Here is a 25,761-nt window from a genome sequence, read left to right on the forward strand (position 1 = left end):
CTGGTTGTGAATTTCGACAAGTTACTTAGCATTTGTGCCTCCTTTCCCCATCCGTGGACTGGAGAAATTAATAGCACTCAGTATAAATTAATGGATGATAATAATCATTCGACAAGTTACCCCTCGAAAAAGAATTTTCCTTTCATATTAGATTTTTACAGCCAGGGACGCCTGGGTGGCCCAGTGGTTGAGCGTCTGCCTTCAGCCCAGGGCATGACCCCAGGGTCCTGGGATGGAGTCCGCATTGGGCTCCCTGCATGGAGCCTGCTGCTCCCTCTGCCTGTGTCCCTGCCTCTCTCTCATGAATAATTAAAATCGTAAAAAAAAAATTTACGGCCAATAAAAAAAGGGTAATAAATCAGAGGAGCTACAGAATCAGAACTTCTTTCCTTAAAATTGTATTTTCTCCATTTATTCTCCTTAAGTTGTCCCTTTACCCCATAAAATATACTTGTCCCTTCAATAAATAAATAAAATCTTATATATAAAAAAAAAGGAATGGACCAAGCCTATTTCCCTCCCCTGTCCTTCATCTGTACATTCTGTTGTGGGTTTTTGGTTTTGTTTTAAAGATTTTATTTATTTACTCATGAAAGACAGAGAGGCAGACACACACACAGGCAGACGGAGAAGCAGGCTCCCTGCAAGGAGCCTGGTGCGGGACGCGACCCTGGGTCTCCAGGACCACACCCCAGGCTGAAGGCCGCGCCAAACCACTGAGCCACCGAGGCTGCCTTTTTTTTTTTTTTTTTTTTTAGGTAGGCTCCACACCCAGCATGGAGCCCAACGCAGGGCTTGAACTCACAACCCTGAGATCAAGACCTGAGCCGAGATCAAGAGTTCGGAGGCTTAACCAACTTAGCCCCCCAGGCACCTGTGGTTTTTTGTTTTGTTTTGTTTTGTTTTTTAAGTAATCTGGGGATTCCTGGGTGGCTCAGCAGTTTGGTGCCTGCCTTCAGCCCAGGGCGTGATCTTGGAGTCACGGGATCGAGTCTCACATCAGGGTCCCTGCATGGAGCCTGCTTCTCCCTCTGCCTCTGTCTCTCATGAATAAATTAAAAAAAAAAAAAAACTTCGGGCAGCCCGGGTGGCTCAGCGGTTTAGCACCTGCCTTCATCCCAGGGTGAGACCCTGGATGGAGTCCCAGGTCGGGCTCCCTGCATGGAGCCTGCTTCTCCCTCTCTCTTTGTGTATTCTCAGGAATAAATAATAAAATCTTTTTTTAAAAAATCTTTTAAAAAATGATTTTAAGTAATCTTTACACCCAATGTGGGGCTCAAACCCACAACCCTGCGACTAAGAGCTGCTTGCTCCTCCAACTGAGCCAGCCGGGTACCCCAATCTGTAGAACTTTCAAGACAGAACACATCCTTGACAATCATTTTATCCCCAATCACACCAGGTTCGTATCTCACAACCCCCATCTCCCTAGAACTGCTTCACCCAATTGTCACTTCGATGTATAAAACGTCCACTTGAGTCATTCCCATTCTTCTTTTTTTTTCTTTTTGAGTCATTCCCATCGAAGCACAGGCCAACAGTAGGCCTAAGAAACACCAGGCTCTGTCCAAGGATACCTCAAATCTCTTAATAAGACTATCAGGAAGATCTTGAACATCCACAACACTCTGGAAGTCCCTATTCTTTTGACATAGACCCTCAGGATTTAAACAAACTCAATGTGAAAAATAAACATTTATTACAAAAATGAGTTTTGACATTTCAAGATGAAAACAGACAAGGTGTTTTCCAACTCCAAGGGGCTGTGGGAAGCTGCAGAGGTGAATTCCAAGGCTGGTAATAAAGGACTCCTCCTCGCCCCAAGTGACTGAGGGAGTGAGGAACCATTCACCTTGGCCAAAGGAATGCTGAATCACTTCTGCTTCCCTGTGGGGTTTTCTCTCCGTCCCTCCCACCCCATCTCCCAAGCAGGATCCAAAGCTGAAACATACTTTTAAAAATCTCATTCTTACTGACCGTTTCATAATTTCTACTTTTATTGTTTCATTAAATTTTATTTCCATCTGGAATATTTATTTTCTTATTGGAGCATGACCCTTAACTGATGGTTTGGTCGGTTTGGGTTTTTCTTCCGGATTCTTAATAGACCACTCAATCCTGTTAGGGCTTTCCAGAAAAGGGAATAAAACATGGCAAAGTGGGGCTTAGCGTCCTCCACAGAAAGAAGCAAAAATCAACCCTAGAAAACGCCTTATTTGCCGTCTTGCTGGTTAATAAATAGACCGGGGGTCTGTGGCAGATGGGGAGACAGAAATTTAAAGGCAGAAAGGGTCCAGGTGGAGCGAGGAAGGCAATGAAAGGCAGGTGCACCTTGCTTCCTCCTGTGCCGGCAGCCTCACCACCTGGTCTCTGAGCATCTTCTCCTTCGACAGCACCTCACCCTGCTCGCACCCGCTTAAACTAGCGGTGACCACTGTACTACGAGAAGAAGGAGTTTTCCAAAGGCTTAGAGGCATCCTCCTGCCTCGGGCTCTGGAGCAGTTTCCCCACAGCCTTGGAGAAGTCTTAATGCAGGCGGTTGGCGGCGGCGGGAGGGTGGGCACCCACTTCCTCCTCTCGCTGGGTGGGATCCTCCTGCCACCAGAGGGCTCTAGACTGAGGGACCGCGGTTCAGGCACCACCTGAAGCCTGGAACCAGGCTGGGGTGGCCCGGGCAGCCAGGACCAAGCCCAGGCTGCAGGGAAACTGGGCTTCAGGCATCTTCTGTTTGTACAAAGGCACCTCATCCCCCTCTCCACCTTGCTCCCCCCACCTCCCCCACCTAGAAGCTTTCACAAACCGAGTTCTTGTTTCCAGCAACATCAAGCTACAGACAGACACACGCCAACGAAATCTCACCAAGGAGCTCGGAAGCTCCAACACCACACACTGGATCAAATTCGGCAGAGCTAAGACACCACATGACAGGCTGTAATTTTGTCTTCCTGGACACACACACACACATGCACACACGCACACACACGCTCAGCAAAGAGCAAAGAGCTAAGACCTATTACCCATGTTCCCACAGTCCTGCAGAGGCCTCTCCAAGGGGTCCATCCAGGTGTTGCAGCCAAGGGAAGGCCGATGGCCTGAGTATCCGCTCCAGCTTCCCTGAAAACTCTTCTACTCCGTGGCCCCTGGAAGCTCACGTGCTCTCCGTAGCGAAAGCTCCTGTTTGGGGTTTGTTGTTTGTCTTCTTTGTGTTTTGTTCTGTTTTGTTTCCTACAGACACAGTTGGTATCAGTCTGGTTGTGCTCAGGACGGTGCAGGAGGATCCCAGTGGCACTTCCCGTGGGAAGACAGAAGAAAGTGGGCTGCAGAGGTGGGAGGGACTGGAGGTTGTCACCGAACCACCTGCTCAGTCTCCAGGTCTCCCGGCTCCGTTCTAGAATGGCTGGTACCGCCTCAGCACAGGAGAAAAGGACTGAGGGCCTGAGCTCGAGATCACTACACACAGGGGGTGGAGAGGGCCTGCTGCCTCATGCCCCAGTCCTCACCCACCTACTTGGAAGGAAGTCAGCGGGTGCCACTCGGGACCCCTGCTGGATCCCTCACAGGGACGGGGACTGAAAGCTTTACATAAGTGGCGAAAGGAGGGGAGGGACGCAGGAGGAAGGGGCACACAGCTGACAGTATCTTAAAAAACACATCCTAACTAAGATAAAAGTGGGGACCCAGGTGGGGGCTAGATGACGCATAAGGCATCCTGCGGAAGTACAGACATCACGGGCCACAGTCTGGTAGCACCAGAGTAAGGCAAGCGTAGGGGACAGGACAGGAGCCAGACCAGGGTCACACCAGGAACGACGAGGTCTGCCTGAACTCCCCCTGGGGAGATAAAAACACGCAGGTCAACCCTCTGCACGCTCCTTCAGCTGATAAGCCCCCCAGGGAGGGCCCAGCGCCCAGGCGGCTTGCTTACCTCGCTGCGAGCGGCGGGCTGGCTGTAAATCACCTTCTTACTGGAGGTCCTGCAGATAAGCGAGAAGACGGGGATGCTCAGGGCCCCAGTGCTGTCCCTAACCCCTGCCTGCCAGCTCAAGAGGCCACACGGGGAACCTCACAGAAGCACAGAGTCCTCAGTAGGGACGTGTGGGCCGAGGGAGGCAGGACCAATGCAAGGCCCCGGGCAGAGGGAGAGGTAGAAATCCAGATGCCCGCCCAGCCAGGGTTGCCTCTGCCTCCGACCCCTTCCCCCAGGCCCATCTCAGCTTCAAACCACACGCATCCATGGCCTCCACCTTGGAGATCCCCAGGACAGCACCTCACTCACCCTTTCTTTGCTCCTGAAAGAGAAGAAACGGGACCATGAGTGTGAGCAGGAGGGAAGAGGGCCGGGCGCAGAGGGATGGGGGGGAGTAGCACGCAGTAGGTAAGGGGTGCTCACCCGGGAGGTAACCCCTGCACATGTGGGCTCACTATCAGGTCAGTACTCAGATGGCACCCAAGAACCGTGCCCTGAAACGGGGACGATAAAAAGGAGAGCCTTTGAGGGCAAGTACTCACTGTCAAAGTAGCCTCGTCTATAGGCGAACCAGATGCCCAAAATCAAGAATCCAAGGAGAATGAGTGTGACAAGGACAGCTGCCACGATGCCCCCCACATTCAACTCCGCTATGAGACACAAACAAGAGGTCAGTCCTCTGAATGCTCACTCACATTGCCGACACCACCACCAAAGCCAGGATGACAAGCGGACCCCGATCCTCACCCCAGCTGAGCTCAAGCCCCTGCTACATCCTCCCCTGCTCACCAGCTTCCATGCGCACCGCCTCTGACCTCATGGGTGTCCCATACCCATTCTGTGCCTGACAAATGTATTCTCCAGTATCAAAAGCTGACACAGGATCGAAGACCTGGAGGGAAGAAAGCCCGGAAGGGAAGAAAATGGGCTTCGTGCCAGAAGAAGCCAAGCACCTATTTTCATTTTTTTAAGTAAGCTCTACCCCCGACAGTGGGGCTTGAACTCATGACCCCAAGACCACAGGTCGCACGCTCCACTGACTGAGTCAGCCAGGTGCCCCCCCCATTTTTGTTTTTAATTGCAGTGTAGCTGACACAGAAGATCACACTGCTTCCAGATGTACAACATTCCTTGATTCCACAGTTCTATACATTGCGCCGTGCTCCTCCTAGTGAGGGTCCAAGCACCCATCTTTTGTCTCCTGACCCTAATGCCAAATTCACCTTGTTGCTGTTCTCCTTCCCCGACCTTCAAGGGCTCTACAGACCCGTGCCCCCCGCAGCTTTCCCTGCTACCCATCCCTACCAGCTCCCCTGTCTTGTGATCCAGGCTATAGGAAGAGTTGCTGAAGGCCCGGCTGCTCTTGGGCTCTGTGGGCATCAGGACCCCGTCCTTGAACCAGTAGAACTCAGAAGGGGGAGAGCCATCTTTCTCCGAGCAGGTCAGCACTGCCCGATTCCCGATGGTGGCAGAGGAGGGGATGTTGACCGTGGGCTTGGATGGAGGTACTGTGAAGGGACAGGAGGGGCCGAGCACAAGGTCAGGAGCGCTGCCTAGAGGCTACACTGCCGACACCCCCATCCATCAGCTCTGGCCCCCACCCCAGGGGCTCATTCATCCCCTCCCTCCTGGCACCATGACTCTGAATTCCCCCCACCCGGGGGCATTCTCGCCATCGACGAGCTCCAAAGCTTTGCAGAGCCAGGAAGGGGTTAGGGACGCCACGAACTCCAAGACCATACAGAAAAAGGGTGGCACATACCAAGCACAATGAGCTTGACGGTGACCTCCCCATAGGTGTTGCCACCTTCATCAGAGACCATACAAGTATACATCCCCGTGTCCTTACGGGTCACGGAGTGGAAAGTGATGCCACTGTGCGAGAAGGTAACTCGGTCCTCATAGGAAGCTGGCAGGAAAGGAAGGAGGGGCTGGATGAGCTGGATGAGCTGGAGAGCGCAGAGAAGCTGGCGGTGGTGGCAGGAGAGGCGCCGGGACCTGGGCCCCAGGGGGCACCTCTCCCCAGGAATCCAGGCCCATCAACCCTCCACCACCGAGGCCGTCAGGAAGGAAGAGGGGGGAACTCACCCGTGATCTTGTTGTTATAGCAAACGAGGCTGGTGATGTCCCCCTGAGCAAACTTCCACTCCACGCGGGGAGAGGAGAAGCCAGAGTAGGAGCAGGACAACTTGGCGGCTGCAGAGGACACAAATGTCAACGGGAGGAAGGAGCAGCAGCAAACGGGAAAGGGGAAATCGGTCCCCAACTTCAGTCTGCGCTGGATGCAGTCCCCGGGGGCCTGCACCTGCTCCCACCCGCCCCGGCCTCCCCCTTCCACAGCCGCCCGGACTCACGTTTGTTCTCAGCGACTCTGACTTCAGGTTCCGAAGTGTACACAGCACCCCTGCCCAACGCCAGGGAGCCTGAGGAGGAGGAGCCCATCAGAAGGGGGCTGCCCGTGAGCTGGGCCGCGCCCAAGGCTTCTCCCCGGTGAAGGGACCCGGGACACCCGAGCTCCTCTGGTCTCACACCCCCTCACCGATGTCCTGAAGAGTTTCTGGGGACGCCCAGGCGGCTCAGCGGTTGAGCACCCGCCTTTGGCTCAGGACGTGACCCTGGGGTCCTGGGATCGAGTCCCGCATCGGGCTCCCTGCGAGGAGCCTGCTTCTCCCTCTGCCTGAGTCTCTGCCTCTCTCTGTCTCTCATGAATAAATACATAAAATCTTTTAAAAAAAGTTTTTTTAAATGCTTTTTGTCACCATTGCAGGCCAATACTTCCATTATCAATGACAACAAAACATTTCTTTCCAATGTAGTTCTTTCATCTTTTCAGTGTTTCCCTCTTCAACTCCCAATAATCTAATCCGAGTCCAAGAACAGCTCCCCAAATGACATTTCATGGTTCAGAGAAAGCTTCTCAACAAGTAATTAATTGCAACCACTTGTCAGGCACTCCTGGCAGGAAGCCAGCAAGGCTGGAGGCCAGAGAGGGAGGCTGGAGGCCACGAGGCAGGAGGGGAGGCAGGGGAAGAGCAGTAACGAGGATAATAATAACACTTGACATTTGTAGGGCGTTTTGTGCTTTCTAAAGTGTTTTCACGTCCATTATGTCGTTTGATCCCTGAAACAAGCGCGACAGATCAGCAGGACGAGTGTCATTATCCCAGTTTTACACGAGGAACCAAGTGCATGAGGAGTAAAGGCTCATGCCTAAGATCAGAGCCGTCCGAGATGGGGTCAGGACCCAATGGGGCTGGGTCCCCTCCCGAGGACGTCCCCCCTCCCCCTGCGGAGAAGGAGCCGGGGAGGCGGTGGGTGCTGGGGTGCAGAGGCGCCGGGGAGCTGCAAGGGAGCTGGCAGGAGGGGCCCACGCTCCAGGATGACCGGGACCCGGGGAGCCAGGCTCTGCCCCCACCTGCACTCGCACCATCATCACCCCCGTTCATGTTTTCCCAGCTCAAGTCCACCAAGCGAGCTTTCTCGCTGCTTCCAGGAGGCCCGTCTTCCTTGGGCAAACGCCTGCACGTCTGCTAAGCGCAAGCACGTCTTTAGGTAAGAACTCGCGGAGCTGGGCTCGGTCATGTGACCGCTAGGCTTCCCTTTTCTTTTCTTTTCTTTTCTTTCTATTTTTTTTTTTTTAAGATTTTATTTATTTATTCATGAGAGACACAGAGAGGCAGAGACACAGGGAGAAGCAGGCTCCCTGCAGGGAACCTGATGTGGGACTCGATCCCTGGACCCCGGGGTGACTCCCTGAGCCCAAGGCAGACGCTGAGCCACCCAGGGGCCTGTAGGCCTCCCTTTTCTCACTTGAAACACGCAAGGTTTGAACTAGATGTTCTGTAAAGTCCTTTACGGTTTTTGTTGTTTTTGTTTTGGCCTCAATGTTTAAAGATACAGGGGCGCCCGGATGGCTCGGTCAGTTAAGCACCTGACAGGTTGTGACCTTGTGGGTTGACAGATGGAACCCCGAGCCAGGCTCCTCGCTCAGTGGGGACTCTGCTTCAGATTCTCTCTCTCTCTCTCACCCCTCCCCTCCCCATCTGTGCTCTTTCTCTCCAATAAATGAATCTTTAAAAAAAAAAAAAAGTTATTTGTATCAACTTGACACAACGTGGTAAATTAATGTAGATACGTATTCTTTCTCCCACTTTACATATGAGAAAATTAAATGTCTAAAAAGTTACAGGGCTGGCCCGTGTTTTCATAGCTACAAAATGGCAGAGCTCAGATTAACACACAGGTTCCCTCACACTCTCTTTTTTCCTTTTTTATCTTTATTTTATTTTATTATTTTTATTTATTATTATTATTTTTTAAAGATTTTATTTATTTATTCATGATAGACACAGAGAGAGAGGCAGACACAGGCAGAAGCAGGCTCCATGCAGGGAGCCTGATATGGGACTCGATCCCAGGACTCCAGGATCACGCCCTGGACCAAAGGCAGATGGTCAGCCACTGAGCCACCCAGGTATCCCTATTTTTTTTTTTTTAAGATTTTACGTATTAATTTTCTAAATTTATGTATGAGAAAGAGAGAGGCAGAGGGAAGCAGCAGAAGAAGAAGAACAAGCAGAATCCGACAAGCAGCTGGAAGCCTGATGCAGGGCTCAATCCCACAACCCTGAGATCATGACCTGAGCTGAAACCAAGAAACCAAAAGAGTCTGACCCTTAACTGACTGAGCCACCCAGGGCTTTTTAATAAGTCACACTGTTTCTCAGAAAAGCCATGACTTAATGGGGGCAGACTATGTAATAAATGTCATTCTTTTAAAGGTCAGGTCCATTTATCTGTGAATCATTCCTAATAGTATTACGGTGTATCTATATATTTGGCATTATATTTTAACGCCAAGTTTATAACCAAATGTAGTAACAGATAAGAAATCAAACAGCTCTTACTTCATCGAAAACTGAGCACATGGGTGTCTCTTACTCAGCTGTTACTCTTACATGGGAATGCTGATAAAGAAATGCTTCAATTTGGGCCCCGGTCACCTTTCTCTGCTATGATGTTGGGAACTATTATTTTTAGGGCCGTCAAATTCTACAACTTGCTCCCTGTGGTGTGCAGCGTGATGCTCAAACCAGATGTCCCTTAGGAATGAAGGTCCTGTTACCCATCTGCTGGGACCTGTGCCAGGTGAAGGCCCTCAGCTACCGGCCTTCTGCAGAGGGCCCGCACATGGCCCGGCCCGGGGTACGCCCTCCACTAGGGCAGGGACAGTGGCAGCTGGCATCCACTGAGGACCCGGGCAGCTCCAGGGAGCCCCGGGGCCCCAACCCCCCATTCTGGGGCAACACAGAAAGGCTAATTCTGCCCCAAAGCTTCCTGGGGAACAGCTGAGGCTACAGTGCAACTCAGCTTCTCCCTCTGCCCAATCCTATTTCTTTCCCCTTCCCTGCCCTTCCTGAGGCGTGGATCCCAAGAACACTCCCTAATAAACGTCTTGGTACAATAACTGACCTCTGAGAGTCAGCTTCCTTAGGACCCAACCTGTGACACGACCCAAATAAAGAGGAGCTTCTAATTAAACTAACAACTAGTGTCTGAAATATAAGGCCACCAAAAAAGAAATCACAGCATATGCATTTGGGGATTGTTTCTGCATCACTTCTGACTTTAGCTCAAGTTCTTTTGACTTCTCAATGTTCAAATCTAGAACATTCAAGGAGTGGGGCACCCAGGTGGCTCAGTCAGTACAGCTCACGATTCTTGATCTCAGGTTTCAAGTTCCAGCCCCACATTGGGTGTAGAGATTACTTAGAAAAAATATAGGGGTGCCTGGGTGGCTCAGTGGTTGAGCATCTGCCTTTGGCTCAGGTCGTGATCTCGTGGTCCTGGGATGGAGTCCCACACTAGGTTCCCTGCAGGGAGCCTGCTTCTCCCTCTGTGTCTCTGCCTCTGTGTATGTGTGTGCCTCTCATGAATAAATGAATAGAGAATGAAAAGAAAGAAAGAAAAGAAGGAAAGGAAAGGAAAGGAAAGGAAAGGAAAGGAAAGGAAAGGAAAGGAAAGGAAAGGAAGGAAGGAAGGAAGGAAGGAAGGAAGAAAGAAAGAAAGAAAGAAAGAAAGAAAGAAAGAAAGAAAGAAAGAAAGAAAGAAAAGAAAAAAGAAAAGGAAAGAAAAGAAAGGAAGAAAGAGATATATATATATATATATATATATATATATTTTTTTTTTTTTTTAACTTAAAATTAAATCCTCAGGGAGTGCCTGGGTGGCTTAGTTGGTTAAGTCTTTGACTGGATTTGGGCTCAGGACATGATCTCAGGGTCCTAGGATCCAGCCCAGAGTTGGGCTCCAAGCTCAGTGGGTAATCTGCTGGAGGCTCTCTCTCCCTCTCCCCCTGTCCCTCCCCCTACTACACTGTCTGTCTGTCTTTCTCTCCCCCTCTTAAATAAAAAAATAAATCCTTAAAAATCAAATCCTAAAAAAAGAGAAGAATCCAAAAAATAAAACTAAATACAACACCCCAGGAATCACATCACATAGAAACACAAGCATGCTGGGTGACAACCATCCTCCCCAGCTCCCTAACGGTCCTGATCTCCGTTGCCCAATTCAGGCTTGTCCTGTTTAAAACACAGGGCTGCCCCCCAGTGCTGTCCGGCCTCCCTTGGCCTCCCTCGGAGGCAGGATGGCAGCTGACTGCCAATACTGAAGCTGTACTGGGCCTGCGAGTCCCTGCGTGCATCAAGCCCAGCCTCACCAGCAAGCCCTCCTTGCACCTCGCCCTCCTTGCACCTCGGCCATCGTGGCCCCCGTTCCCCCTGCCACCCCAAACAAGCATCTGGAACCAGGCTCCCTGACCCGGGCAAGCGACCTGAGTCACTTTGAGCCTCAGTTCACCCATCTGTAAAACGGGGATAATAACAGTTTCTACATCAAAGGCCTGTGGTTGAGAGTTAAACGAGCTAATACAAACATAATGCCTACAACAGGAAGCACCAAATAACTATTATGTCTTCTTATTCTTACGGGATCATCATCTGCCCATGTCCCTCTGTACACTTATTTTTCTGACTTCAGTTTTCTTCAATAAGACATATAAATAAATATAAACTCTGCCTGAAAACAAATGCTTATATCCCAGCTCACCAAACCATCTCAACCTTCTGCCTTGGAAAGGCTAACTCTTTTCTAGAACTTTCATAGACAGACCAGCAGGATGGAGGGCTTTCCCTGTCTCCAGCAGGACATCCACAGCCTCTCTGCAGTGCACACTGCTCACTGTACACACACACGGAGGTCCCACGAATGCACGTCGTAAACCACAACAGAAGGAAAATTCATGTTTTTCACCGTGATGCTTGATTCACTCCAAGTTCATAATGAGGAAAGCCACAAAGTCAAAGGCATCAATAGATTTTTGGCCTTTCGTGTACAGAGAGCCTGCACTCAACCTTGCACTCCTCTCTAGCAGGACGCCTCCCCTCCTTCCTCTGCAAACTTTTTTTTTTTTTTTTTTAATGTAGGCTCCTTGCCCAGCGTGGAGAACAATGCCAGGCTTGAACCCATAACCCTGAGATCAAGACCTGAGCCGAGATCAAGAGTCAGACGCTTGACCCACTGAGCTCTGCAAACTTCTTAAAGTAGTAGTCGGTCTACACACAGTGTTTTCAGCCCAACACATTCATTCACGGCTCAACCTACTGCAGTAGGTCTCTGGCTCTCACCTTAGAATTAAAATTGCTTTTACTAAGATCGCCAGGCATTGCGTCCCTCAATTCTAAAATGCCCCGATTATATGATATACATCAATTAAATAATAACTTCTTGGGAGGACAGGATATTAAATGTATACCTAGGCTGAAAGTCACATCCCGATTTTCAAAACATCGAAGTAGTCTTCGAGTTAAAGTTATACCCACAATTTGCTTTTTCAGTTCCCTTCAGTGGCCCCTTTAAGGCGTCAGTGGCCCCGCAGACCACTCCCTTCCTCCGAAGTTACTCTGGGGGCACCTGGGTGACTCAGTTTGGTTGAGCACCTGGCACCTGACTCTTGACCTTGGCTCTGGTCATGATCTCAGGTTGTGAGATAGAGCCCCATATTGGGGGTCCACGCTCAGCGCAAAGTCTGCTTGAGATTCTCTCTCTCCCTCTCCCCTTGCTCCTCCCCCTGCTTACTCTTTTTCTCTCTCAAAATTAAAAAAATAAATAAAATAATATCTTTTTTAAAAAAAAGACTTATTTACTTATTTATTCATGAGAAACACACACAGAGAGAGAGATAGGCAGAGACACAGGCAGAGGGAGAAGCAGGCTCCATGCAGGGAGCCTGACGTGGGACTCGATCCCGGGCCTCCAGGATCACACCCTGGGCTGCAGGCAGCGCTAAACCGCTGTGCCACCAGGGCTGCCCAATATCTTAAAAAAAAAAAAAAAAAAAAGTCACTCTGTCCCTAGGTTTCTGTGAGTCACCTTTTTGGTAGTCCCCACCTCCTCTGAGTTTTCTCATTCTCCTCCTTGAAACTTGCTTCCTCTTTGATCGCTAGCATTCCATCTCGGGCTTTTTTCCTCTCCACATTCTCTCCAGGAAATCTCAAACAAAAGCCTGAATTTTATCTGCACCCACCTAGGGCTGGCTCCAGTCCCTGCCTCCCACCAGAGCCGCGGAGCTCTGCGTAGCCCATGGCTGAGCCTCCTCGCACCCTCTCCACCAGGTCTCTCCACACCACTCCCTGCATCTGCCACCACCTGTCCTCCTGCTCCCCTGTCCAGATCGGTGCTATCACCATGGACTCGCTCACACACAACTCCCTCACTCTTGTAAATCAAACAGCAAGCATGACATCATCACCTCCCAAATCTTCCTCCAAGTTGGGCTACCACTTGTTAGTGCCATCATATCTGAAGAATCGCAACTGTCGTTCAATTACACTTGCTTTCTCTGCCTTGTTTAATCTTGATCCATTCAAATCCATCCTCCATCCCGCTGCTGGAGGAAGAGCTTGTATTTATTGAGCACTTACTATGTGCCAGACACTGCTGCAAGCGTATTATATGGACTGTCATCTATCCCTACAACAACCTTAGGAGTTGGGTGATACTGTTATTATTATCTTTATTTTTTAAAGATTGATTGATTTGAGAGAGAGAGAGAGAGAGCGAGCGCTTGTGTGATGGAGGCAGGGCCCAAGGGAGAGAATCTCAAGTAGACTCCCTGCTGAGTGTGGAGCCTGACCCGGGGGCTCCATCCTAAGACCCTGAGATCATGCCCTGAACTGAAACCAAAAGTCAGCCACTTAACTGAGCCAACCAGGCACCCCTATCATCTCTATGATCTACACAGGGAAACTGAGGCCCAGAGCAGCTAAGTTATGGTACAGAATCAAATCAAGGCAGCCTGCTTCCAGAGGCGGTGCTATGCTAATCACACAGCCTTCCTAAAAAACGCAAATCTAACACTTGCTTCAAGCTTTCAGTGATTTCACGTTGCCTCTCAGATAAAATCCAAATTCTTCATCGAGCAAGAGGTCCAGCAGTGCCTGACCCCTGTGATTAGTGACCTCATCAGCCTCTCTACCCTTGCAGCTTCTCCTCTAGCAGTATAGATTACTTAAATCTCCAGCAAAAACAGTTTCACAACTTCTGCTTTGCTCCTGCTATTCCAGCTTTGTGAAGCACCCTTTCCCCTCTTTCTTAACTGGTCAGCAGCAATGCATCCACATCATTTTCCAGGAAATGGCCTACCCACCCCCAATCCTATCAGAGCCAGCTTCAGACCTCTTTCCTAGGCTTTAACTAAACCCCATCAAAACAGGGGCGATGTACTTCCCACGGTACAATGACATCATCTGTGCGCGTGTAGGTCTCCCCTACCAGACAGTAAACCCCCAGGGAGCAGCGACCGTGTGTTATTTATTATTCTGAGTACTCAGCACTGAGCATAATGCCTGGTACAAGCTGACATTGAACAACATGGAGACTTAACAAACTAAGTCATCAGGCCGTTCACTACAATATCCAGTTCTTAAGGTTTATCTGCAAAGATAAGCCAATTTTTAAAACTGGCAGATGAGGCACGGCCTAATGAAGAAAAAACAAACTTGATCCACAGTTCAATCTTTTAAAAGTTTTAATAAACTGTTCTTTCAGGGGGGTAAAGATGACTATTCCACTAATCTTTTTCTTTCCTTTTTTTTTTTTTTTTTTTTTTTTTTTACAGAGTTATTTATTTATTCACAAGAGACACAGACAGAGAGGCAGAGACACAGGCCAAGGGAGAAGCAGGCTCCTCGCAGGGAGCCCAAGGTGAGACTCAATCCCAGATCCTGGGATCACACCCTGAGCCAAAGGCAGACATCCAACTGACTGAGCCATCCAGGTGCCCCTCCATTAATCTTTTTCTTAAACTTAGCTTCAGAGCTTAAAAAATTAAGTGGTTTTTTAAAAAGAATTTTTTTAAGTTTTTTATTTATTCATGAGAGACACACAAAGAGAGAGGCAGAGACACAGGCAGAGAAGCAGGCTCCATGCTGGGAGCCCGATGCAGGACATGGGACTCCAGGATCACGCCCTGGGCCAAAGGTAGACACCCAACACTGAGCCATCCCAGGCATCCCTAAAAATATTTTTTAAAGTAATCTCTATATCCAACAGGGGGCTCAAATTCACAACCCCAAAATCAAGAGTCACACATTCCATGGACTGGGCCAGTCAGGTGCCCTTCAAAATCAAAATTAAGTGTTTTTAAGTTTGCTTCATAGTTTTGAAACAAAGTCAAAGTTCTCTGCACAAAGGCAATTTCTAACTGCCATTTTGCAACAGGGACTGACTTCTGCCCCTGGGTTGCAGTGTGCCTACAGGTGACTGCATGCACAAAGGTAGAGGCTGCTTTCCTGCATCCACGGAAGCGTGCAGAAACAAAAGTGGGAGTGCCAGGGTTTTTGATGCAAGGTCTAAAGCAGCAACAGAGGCGTGCCTAGGTGGCTCAGTTAAGCATCCAACTCGTGATTTCAGCTCAGGTCATGATCTCATGGGTCACGGAGATCAAACTCTGAGGCAAGCACTGCCCTCAGTGGAGTCTGCTTGAGACTCTGCCTCTGCCCTTTACCCCTGCTCATGCTCTTTCTCTCTCTCAAATGAAACCTTTTAAAAAATAAATTTAGGGCAGGCCAGGTGGCGCAGTGGTTTAGCACCGCCTTCAGCCCAGGGCGTGATCCTGGAGACCCAAGATTGAGTCCCACATCAGGCTCCCTGCATGGAGCCTGCTTCTCCCTCTGCCTGTGTCTCTACCTCTCTCTGTCTGTGTCTCTCATGAATAAATAAATAAAATCTTTTTTAAACAAATAAATAAATTTTTTTTTTTAACTAAAAAGAAAGTAAATTACTGTTGTTCAAGCCCCAGTCTGTGACATTTTATGATTCATCCAGGCAGATGAACACACAGGTCTAAGCTGGGTATCAGCATCGGGCATGTTGGCTGAATTCCCAGTGACTACAGCCTTGACTTCAGTAATTATGATGACATTTCCACACAGTGAAAGAATCAACATTCTGCACAGCAAAGGAAACCATCATCAAAATGAAAAGGCAACCTACTAAAGGGGACAAAATACTCACAAATCACCTATCTAATAAAGATTAATATCCCCAAAATTGAGAACATGTAAAGAACTCACTACTCAATAGCAAAAACCCCCACACGATCCACTAAGAAATGGGCAGAGATCTGAATAGACATTTTTTTCCCAAGAGGACATACAGTCAGCAGGCACCTGAAAAGATGCTCAACATCACTCGTCATCAGAGAAATGCAAATCAAAACCACAATGAAATGTCACTTCATGTTATTATCAAAAAGACAAGAAGTAACAAGTATTGGTAAGGATGTAGAGGAAAGGGAATCCGTGTGCACTGCTGGGAGGAATGCAAAGAGGGGGACGCCGGGTTGGCTCAGCGGTTGAGCATCTGCCTTTGGCTCAGGGCATGACCCCAGGGTCCTGGGATCGAGTCCCACATCGGGCTCTCCTCATGGAGCCTGCTTCTCCCTCTGCCTGTGTCTCTGCCTCTGTGTGTCTCTCATGAGTAAATAAATAACATCTTAAAAAAAGGAAAAAAAATAAAAATAAAAAATCTGTGACTATGTATGGGGATGGATGTTAACAAGACTTACTGTGGTGATTATTTTGCAATATACAGAAGTATCAAATCATTATGTTGTGTACCTGAAACTAATATAATACTATCTCAATTAAAAAAAAAAAAAAAAAAACCAGGGGCGTCTGAGCCAGTCAGTTGAGTGGCCAACTCTTGGCTTCAGCTCAGGTCACAATCTTGGGGTCCTGGGAACAAGACCCATGCTCGCCCCACACTCAGCAGGGGATCTGCCTGAGGATTCTTGACCTCTGCCTTTCCCCTTGCTCACCAATAGGTGAGCATGCTCTCTCTCCCCCACCCCTAAAATAAAGAAATAAATCTTTAAAAAATAGAATAAATTAAAAACTAAATAATTAAAAGGAAAGAATCAACAGAACTCCTGAGCATCTTTGGAAGACCTGTCCTATACTTTTAACTACATTTGTCCTTTGAACGACGCAAGTTGAACTTCATGGGTCCACTTACACACAGATTTTTGTTTTTTTAAATACAGTACAGCACAGTAAATGTATTTTCTCTTATGATTTTAAGATTTTTTTTCTCTAGCTTAATTTACTGTAAGAATATAACACAACACATATAACAACAAAATAGGTGTTAGTCAACTATTCCTGAGTAAAGTTTCCAGTCAACAGTAGGATATTAGTAGTTTTAAGTTTTTTTCAGAGCCAAAAACTTAGATTTTCAACTGCATGGGGTTGGCGCCCTTAACCCCCTACATTATTCAAGAGTCAACTATAATCATATCTTATTTTTTTTTAAGATTTTATTTATTTGTTCATGAGAGACACAGGGAGAGGGGCAGAGACACAGGCAGAGGGAGCAGGAGGCTCCCTGTAGGGAGCCCAATGGGGGCCTCGATCCCAGGACCCCGGGGTCACGATCTGAGCCAAAGGCAGACACTCAACAACTGAGCCACCCAGGCAACCCAACTATATCATGACTGAATACTAGACACATGTTCTTGAGCATGATCAAGTGAATAAAATAGGAGCATAAATAAAATAATAGCCGTTAACATTTCCTGAATACTTACTCGTCATGTCAGGACTCTCTGAGCCCTTTACACAATTAATTTATTTGATCCTCACAATAATGCTATGAAATAAATATTATTGTTGCTCCCATCTTATATATGAGTTCATTGGGACATATAATGTAATTTTCTCAAGTCACAAAGGTAAAAGGTGGTAGAGATAGGGTTCTAACCCAGGCAATCTGGCTCCGGTACATCATACAATTATGTAAAAAAATACATATGGACATCCCAAAGGTCAAGGTAGATCGACTTGTACTAGCACAGAAAACATATCCAAATTGTAAAAATAGGGCAGCCCCGGTGGCTCAGTGGTTTAGCACCGCCTTCAGCCCAGGGCGTGATCCTGGAGACCCGGGATCAAGTCCCACGTCAGGCTCCCTGCATGGAGCCTGCTTCTCCCTCTGCCTGTGTCTCTGCCTCTCTCTCTCTGTGTATCTCTCATGAATAAATAAATAAAATCTTTTTTAAAAATTGTAAAAATATGTAGACTATGATCCTATCTTTATAAATAATAAAAATAATCTGACTATATGCATAACAAAATCTCTAAGAATAGACCCAAGCACATGACTATTATCTGAGACCACAGGCAGCTTTTCTTTTCTATGTTCTATATAAGTGTTTTAATTCAGAGAAAAAGGAGGGGAGAAAGGGGAATGAAAATGGGGATAAAGAAAATCAGATCACAAGAAGGAGGGAAGAATAAAACAAAGCCAGAAAGGAGAAGCAAAAACACTGATTGGGTGGCTCAGTCGGTTAAGCACCTGACTCCTGATTTTGGCTCAGGTCATGATCTCAGGGTCATGAGATGGAGCCCCACACCTGGCTCCGGGCTCAGCACAGTGTGCCACAGATGCTCCCTCCCTCTCCCTCTGCCCCTCCCCCCATGTGTGCTCTAGGTAAATAAACAAAATCTTAAAAAAAAAAAAACACGCACAGAAGAAAGAAAATATGAGGTTACTCTACCATCAAGATGCTGAAGAGTAGGAGTCTGATAAATCTCAAGCACAGAAAAAGGGCAGGAGGAAAACACAGCGCAGGTGACCTGGAGATAACCACGACTGACAGTAGTAGGAAGGAGGAGTGGCACAAGGGGGTGGGAGTGGAAACAAGAGAAGGTGAGCTGGGTAAAGAGATGCGGAGGTGGTGATTTAGCCATTTAGTTATTAATCGATCCCTACACGCTTTCATCCACTTCAGAACAGAGCTGATGGTGTAGAAATCTGTAAGACTATGTAATTCTTGAAAATCACTATGCATCTGAATAATAAAACTGTGGCAAACTGGACCTTCCAAAATAGACATATAGATCTATATGTTTATTTCATCCCACATGCTTTTCTTACACTGTGACTGAAGGATTGTCTAGGCCTCCCCTTGAATCTGGGTCTTGCGACTCCTTTGACAGATGGCGAGTCGTGGCAGAAATGACACAGCAAGCCCTCACATCCAGCTTGGTGCCCATGCCCTGTCTCCTTAGATTCTTATCACAAAAACACCATGAGACAAGTACTATTGTTATCATCCCATTTCATAGATGGGAACACTGAACTTAGAATAGTTACCCGAAATCACACAGCCAACAAGGTGGGAAGGGCATCTTTTTTTTTTTTTTAATTTTTAGATTTTTAGATTTTATTTATTCATGAGAGACAGAGAGAGAGGCAGAGACACGGCAGAGGGAGAAGCAGGCTCCATGCAGGGAACCCAATGCGGAACTCAATCCTGGGACCCTGGGAGTTGACCTGAGCCAAAGGCAGACGCTGCCCCCCACTTTGTTTTTGTTTTTTTTGTTTTTTTTGTTTTTTTTTTAAGTAATCTCTACACCCAGTGTGGGGCTCAAACTCATGACCTGGAGATCAAGAGTCTCACCCACTGAGCCAGCCAGGTGCCCCATGCTGGGAAGGGAACCAATCTTAACCGAAGTCTGCCTGATTCTGAGGCTCCAAAATGATGATGCTGCAGAGCAGAGCATCTCCATCAGACAAGCAGCGAAAGCCCACTCAACCTTCAAGATCCTGTTCAAATGCCCCTTGATCCATTATGACCTTCCCCAGTCAAAATTAATCTCTCTCCAACATCTAGGAATGTGGTCTAAGAAAATAATCAAAGGTTAAACTTAAAAGATGAATGAATGTACAGGGACAATTTCATATTATTCAGCATAGCAAAGCAAAAGAAAACCTAAAAGCCCAACAAAAGGTGAACATTTCATTATAATCTAGCCATGCAGTAGAATACTATTGAAGGGACTTTGTTTTTTTGTTTTGTTTTGTTTTTGTTTTGGACTTTGTTCAAAGCACATTTCACGGGTGGCTCAATGACTCAGCGTCTGTGTTCAGCCCAGAGCGTGATCCTGGGGTGCTGGGATCGAGTCCCACATTGGGCTCCCTGCACGGAGCCTGCTTCTCCCTCTGCCTGTGTCTCTGTGTCTCTCGTGAATCAATAAATAAAAGTTTTATAAATAAATCAATAAATAAAGCACATTTCAGTTAAAAAACATTCACATAATATATATAAAGTATATACACATATAGATGACATTATTCATACAGGAAAAGACTTGAATTAAACACCAGGACTGTTTATCTCGATAATAGGATTACATGTGATTTTTATTTTCTCTGTATTCCTTTGCTTTCCCATTTTTCTACACTGAGTACACATGGTTTCTCAATAAAAATTTATCTTTTAAAATAATGCATCTCAAAAAAAAATAAATAAAAAAAATAAAATAAAATAAAATAATGCATCTCTTTCCTTCTATGCTCCCAAAACATTTTGTACTTTGATGGCAGCACCTGGCACATGCTGCTCTGTTTTCTGCTTAGTCAGCATACATCCATGGTTCCCTGAGGAGAGAATCCAAGTTATTAGTATATCCTAGCACTGTGCTTTTTTTAAAAAAATAAAGAGTCAGCCTGGGTAGCTCAGCCGTTCAGCGCCGCCTTCAGCCCAGGGTGTGATCCTGGAGACCCGGGATCGAGTCCCACATCGGGCTCCCTGCAGGGGAGCCTGTGTCTCTGCCCCCCTCTCTCTCTCTGTGTCTCTCATGAATAAATAAATAAAATCTTTTAAAAATAATAAAAGTAAAAATAAAATAAAAAATAAAGATTTTATTTGAGAGAGAAGAGAGAGAGAGCAGATCAAGATAAAGAGTACATGGGGTGTGGGAAGGAGGCCGAGGGAAGAGGGAGTAGCAGACTCCCTGCTGAGCAGGGCACCCTCCACTGGGCTCGATCCCAGGACCAAGATCAAGACCTGAGCTGAAGGCAGACACTTCACCCTCTGAGCCCTCCAGGCGCCCCCCCCAGCGCTGTGCTTTGCCCAGAAAAGTGCTTCATGACCCCCCACCGGAGCTCACTGTGATGAGGTGGGCGGGGAGGGGGCATCCAGACTTAACAGAACCTACGAGCCACCGCCCCGTACACGCAGACCAAACCCACCACAGAAGAGCTACTTCCTTTTACTGCTTTATTAAGAGACCTTTGTTTCCTCTATACATCCTGTTAATTATTAGAATGCTCCTTAGGTTGATTTTGTACCATGAGTTTGATTTCCATTTAAAAAAAAAGGGGGGGGAAAAAAAGGGGGGGGGGAGGAAAAGGAAGGAAACCAGCCAGCCAGCCAGACTCTGGTTTTCTCTAAGAATTCATCTAAACTTCCCCTCTAGGCATCTGAGCATCATCGGACCCTCTAGCCGCAAGGGAGCTAGAGCTGCAGAATGAGGAGGGTGAGCTAGGGCCTCAGTTTACCTAATGTGGACTAATTGCTTCCAATATCCCTGGCTACTTACTTACTTATTTGAGACACACAGAGAGAGGCAGAGACACAGGCAGAGGGAGAAGCAGGCTCCCTGCAGGGAGCCCGAGGCGGGACTCAATCCCGGGACCCCGGGGTCATGCCCTGAGCAGAAGGCAGGCGCCCCGCCCCTCAGGGCTTCTTGATAGCAGGTATTATTCACTGCTTTATCCCTAATCTTTAGCACAGGGCTCGGAACTCTGTAGACACCAGCGTTTCCTGGATTATCATGCCGAGGCCGCACCCGGAGAAGCTGGGCCCAGGGCTTCCACCCCAGTTTGCCCCTTCCTCCCCACCAGTCACCCGGTGGAGACTGACCTCCTCGGGGAGGTGAGGGTGGGACAGATAAGGACTAGGAATGCGTGGGTAGGAGGAAGGCTCGAGGCGAACAGGCGGGGCTGAGGCTCAACAGGCCTACGGGCTGCGCCCGGAGCGACGTCAGCTGGCTCGGCCCCCAGGACGGCGGCAGGTGGGATTGGGGGGCAGGCCAGCTCTCCCTCCGTGGCTCCCTCCTGCCCTCTCTCCGCAGAATTTCCAGTTCGACCTGCCGGGCCCCTCCCCTCCGCACCCATCTCCCCAGTCCCGGGAAGGCCCCACCCGGCGCGCCCTCCGGGGCCTGGCATCAGGCTTCCGGTCAGCCAGCTGCTTCCTCCTGGCCTCCCCCCAACATTGCGAAACTCCTGCCGCCGCCGGACTTTAGACAGAAACCCTGCTTATCGGGGAGTCGCAGGCAGATGAACTCTGGGTTCTCCATGCCTGGAAAGGCCCAGTAGGCATCCACTCACGAGGCTCCCCCCCCCGCCCCCGCCCCCCGAGATGCTGCACCCTCTCCCCCAATTACATCTGACTAGTGGTCATCCAGGTGTTTCCTGAACCTCTGAAAAGGAAGCGAGGCTGAGTTTAGAGGGCCCCAAGGTCGCTCCTCGACACCAAAGAGGAAAACAAGCTCCATTATTTCCTAGTCGATCACACAAAATGTGTATGGCTTCCACATCCACCCTCGAGCAAAGGGCTCAGCCCCTTCGGTGGCCGCAGAACAGGTGGCCCTTGACGGGTGACTTGCGGGGGGATCCTAACGACCAGGGCCACCACCCGTGAGGGAAACGCACAGGAGCCCGGCGCGGCAGGGGGTCTGCTGGTGCAGGAGCTCCACCCCCAAACCCAAATGAGGCCGGAGACCCCACACCCCAGACGAACCAAGACCACAAAGAAACCGGAGAGAGACATCATCGCAAAGTGAAAGTGTCCTGGGCCAGGAGGCGAGGGCACAGCGCTGGAGTCCACCTCCCCCTCCGCTCATTTCCTCCTCCCGCGGCCCCCCCTCAGTCCCCGGGTTTCAGGTTTCAGGTTTCGAGGGAGCAAGTCTTTCCTGGGAGTAATTCACCTGGCGGCTAGGAGGGGAAAGGGGAAGCCACTGGCCTCCGTGCAGTGGGAGGCAAGGCCAGCAAAGCCCAACGGCAAAGGTGGAAGGCTTGCGCCCCAAACACCAGCAGAGAACACGGGCGCCCGCCGACTGACCCAGCTGCCGCCTCCTGGAATGCCTCAGTGGGGCCACGCCACCCCAGTGGGATGGGGTGGGGGGTAAGAACCAGGGTTCCAACCCAGGTTCCCCCTCCTTCCCTGTGCTTTTACACCAAAAGTCATCCATTCTCACGTGGCCTTGCTAAGCAGAAATGCCTCTCCCTGCCTGGAGATTGCTGGAAACTTTTTCTAAGGCAGGCTCCCCCGGGAGAGGGAGACTGTGCTTTTGGTCACTGGTTGTGCTTTTCCCAAGCCCGGTTCCCTTGGTGTTTGGGCTCTAATCCCTGTCCCAGCGGCTCAGGCTTTCCTCTCCACTAGGCTTCCCAGGATGGGCCTGGGCCTTTGCTGGACTTGATCATACCCACCCTTTCTTCTTCCTCCCTGATGGCAGAGCCCACGGCGAGAGGCAGCCCCGGTGGGAGAAGAGAGGACACGAGGGCACCCACACATCCCACCCATGCTCCAGACATCCCAGAGCCAGAAGACAGACCACACCCAAGAAGAAGCCCTTACCTTTTCACCTTTGCCATTTGGGATCTAGCAGGGGAGACCCTCCTTCCTTTGACCAACTGTCCTGGGGCAGCATTCTTTCCTCCTCCCCAAATCCAAAGGGGTTAACAGCTGCCCAGTAACAGTCATCCCTTCGTGTACACGTAACGTAGCCATTATCCTGGTCGACCCACAGGCCAAGCCTTAGGACTCCTGCTCCACGGATGGAGAGACTGGGCGCTCGCCTAAGATCACAAATAAGGCAGAGCCAAACTAGAGCTCGGGGAGGTCATCTGGCTCCCATTTCCATCCTCTTTGTACTAACCAAATCACTCCCCCCCAGGTCTGGCCCGATGTAAATGTGACAGGGTCAGGTCCCCCATGCCCTGGGCACGCCCCATCGCCTCAGGCTGCCTCCAAACCATTTGAATCCCTGAACAGACTAACTAGAGGACATCCCCAAGCTCTGGATGTGGCTATCCCAGCCCCTTCGGCACCAGTATGTGCTTATTGGGGGATCTCACAAGGCAGAAAATGAGGAGAGGAAAAGGGGAAAAGAAAGATGTTGGTTTTAGGAAGCTTGTAAGCCCGACACACATGGCCAGATAGCGTCACTGATGAGAAACTTCTGGGTCCTGAGGGGGAAACACTGGTTCAGCGTGAGGTTGGATATCAGCAGGAGCAGCACATGGGACCAAAGGACCATGGGTGTCATGAGCAGTTCTAAGATTCAGGCAGAAGTAAGAAACGTGGGGAATGCCTGGGTGCCTCAGCGGTGGAACATCTGCCTTCGGCTCAGGGTGTGAGCCGGGGGTCCTGGGATGGAGTCCAGCATCGGGCTCCCTGCATGGAGCCTGCTTCTCCGTCTGCCCGTGTCTCTGCCCCTCTCTGTATGTCTCTCAAGAATAAACAGATAAAATCTTTAAAAAAAAAAAAAAAAAAAAGTAAGAAAGGTGGAGAACAGGAAAATGGAAGCTGAATCAAAGAGAGTGGAGGCACAGAATGAAGGGGACAAGTATAAGAAGGTAAGAGAGTGGACCCCAGGAGATGGGGGTATTATCCCCCACTGATGTTTGAGAGCACGGTCCCTGTGCCACAGGGCGCTTGATGCTGCATCCAGTAGTGGACAAAGAAGGGGCTCAGGAGACTTTGGTTCCATTCCCAGATCCTTTGGTCAATCTGGAAAAGTCATTTCCCCTCTTTGGACCTGTTTCCGTGTCTGTACAATAGGGAGAGGATTAGACTGGCCTCTGGTCCAGTTCACCCCAAGGGCTTATGTTTTTTTCGATAAGGGACAAAGGAGCTGTCAATCCCTCCGTCTAAGGGCAGGGACTGCACCTCCACCCTTCAAAACTGAGCAAAATGAACTGCCGAATAACCCCCGATGCCGACTCTAACTGTTCAGCTCTCTTACCCCTTCCTGAAGCACCGACCTCAAGGGGAAACACAAAGATCCCCACACATCGCACACTGACAACGATCCACAGAAGCACCCGGCACCCGCCGGCACCCGGGAACCCGAGGGACGGCCGTGGGCTGGGGACACAGGGTGCCTAACTAGGTGGCCCAGACCGAACTCGTAGCCCAGCCCAAACCTATCTCTGGACGGCGCAGGCCCCAGCCAGCGAGCCTCATTGTTCCACAGGAAAGGGAGTTGACAAAGGAAACAAAACCTCTCAGAAGCGGCGGGGGAGGCCAGAGCCCTGGCTCCAGAAGGATCCAGCCAACCAACAGACAGGTCCTGCCCCTGGGAATAGGCGCTCAGTCAACAACATTTTTTAAGGACTTTCGAGGTAGCCACCCCAGAAAGGAACTCGACGTGCTGTGCTCTGAGAAAGGGGAGACTTCGCACTTATTTTCTCTAAGGACTCTGCACCCACTTTCCCCAGAGCAACCACTGCCACCCAAAGACGGAGGAAAGCTACGCAAGAACACCCCCTGCAGCAGATGCCCCCCCGGGCCCCCCCGCCCCCGCCCCGCGTCACCTCCACTCGGTTTCCGCCGAGCCCCTTAGGGAGCAGGGCACCAGGGGCCAAGGGAGGGAGCGAGGGGCGCGGGGGCGTGTTGGAGGGCAGGAGGGCCCTTCCCGGGGGCATGAGGAGGGGCCCCCCCGGGGGGGGCTGCAGGGCGCTCCCAGGCGGGGAGGCTGGGGGAGGGGACCCGCGGAGGAGGGGGGCTGGGGAAGGGGGGCTGAGAGAGGGAGCCTGGGGAAGGGGAGCCGCGGAGGAGAGAGGGCTAGGGGAGGGGAGGCTAGGGAAGGGGGGCTGAGAGGCGAGCTGGGGGAGGGGACCCGCGGAGGAGAGGGGGGCTGGGGGAGGGGAGGCTAGGGAAAGGGGGGCTGGGGGGACGATGGGGGGGGCTGGGAGAGGGCGCCCGCGGAGGAGGGCCAGGGCTGGATGGGGACTAGGAAGGCGAGGCTGGCAGCCTCCCGACTCCTCCCCTCCCGCGGGCGAGGGGCGCGGGGCGCGGGGCGCGGGGCGCGGGGGGCGCCTCCCCCCGACCTGGGACCCGCCGCGCCGGCTCCTCCCGAAACCCGGGGAGCTTACACAGGATGACCGATGCGAGGAGAGGGAGCTGACTCGTCCCGCGCGTCGCCTCGGTGCCCATGTCGCCCAGGATCCCGACCCGACGCGGCCGCTGGAGCCCGGGGACAGACGCCGCCTGCCCCGCCGCCGCCCGCCGACTGCGCCGCGGCCGCCAGGTTGGGCCCCGCCCGGCCCCGCCCCCCGCGGCGATTGGCCGGCGCCCCGGGCCGCGCGTCCCGATTGGCGGAGCGAGCCGCCGCTCCGCGGGGTGACTCACCGTCGCCAGGTGCAGCCGCGCCCCCTGCCGC

At 50.3% G+C, this 25,761-nt stretch overlaps 1 protein-coding gene across 2 annotated transcripts; it reads right to left on the reverse strand.

Annotated features, from left to right (window-relative positions):
• Positions 1-1,676: 1,676 nt before the first annotated feature.
• On the reverse strand, positions 1,677-25,624 carry F11R (F11 receptor). 2 transcript variants are annotated; one of them, XM_072814786.1, is made up of 10 exons: positions 25,475-25,624; positions 6,322-6,390; positions 6,056-6,163; positions 5,730-5,876; positions 5,273-5,475; positions 4,757-4,859; positions 4,510-4,617; positions 4,277-4,289; positions 3,926-3,974; positions 1,677-3,831 (listed from the first exon to the last, which is right to left on the reverse strand). In XM_072814786.1, the coding sequence occupies exons 1-10, from the start codon at positions 25,533-25,535 to the stop codon at positions 3,796-3,798; spliced, it is 897 nt and encodes a 298-aa protein (XP_072670887.1). In that variant the 5' UTR covers positions 25,536-25,624; the 3' UTR covers positions 1,677-3,795. The 2 variants fall into 2 exon arrangements, with proteins under 2 accessions (XP_072670887.1, XP_072670889.1); XM_072814788.1 differs by lacking the exons at positions 1,677-3,831; positions 3,926-3,974; positions 4,277-4,289; positions 4,510-4,617 and adding an exon at positions 4,391-4,461.
• Between the last annotated feature and the right edge of the window lie 137 nt (positions 25,625-25,761).

The sequence above is a fragment of the Canis lupus genome, chromosome 38, assembly GCF_048164855.1.
Source record: "Canis lupus baileyi chromosome 38, mCanLup2.hap1, whole genome shotgun sequence".
NCBI lineage: Eukaryota > Metazoa > Chordata > Mammalia > Carnivora > Canidae > Canis > Canis lupus.

Bases quoted from the DNA above. Each gene is read 5' to 3' on its own strand.
- F11R (XM_072814786.1), bottom strand. From the start codon at position 25,535: ATGGGCACCGAGGCGACGCGCGGGACGAGTCAGCTCCCTCTCCTCGCA. The intron at 5,476-5,729 runs GTATGTGCCACC...GTCCCTTCACAG, and splicing joins CGTCAAGCTCATTGTGCTTG to TACCTCCATCCAAGCCCACG. The intron at 4,860-5,272 runs GTAGGGATGGGT...TCTTCCCTCCAG, and splicing joins ATCACAAGACAGGGGAGCTG to GTCTTCGATCCTGTGTCAGC.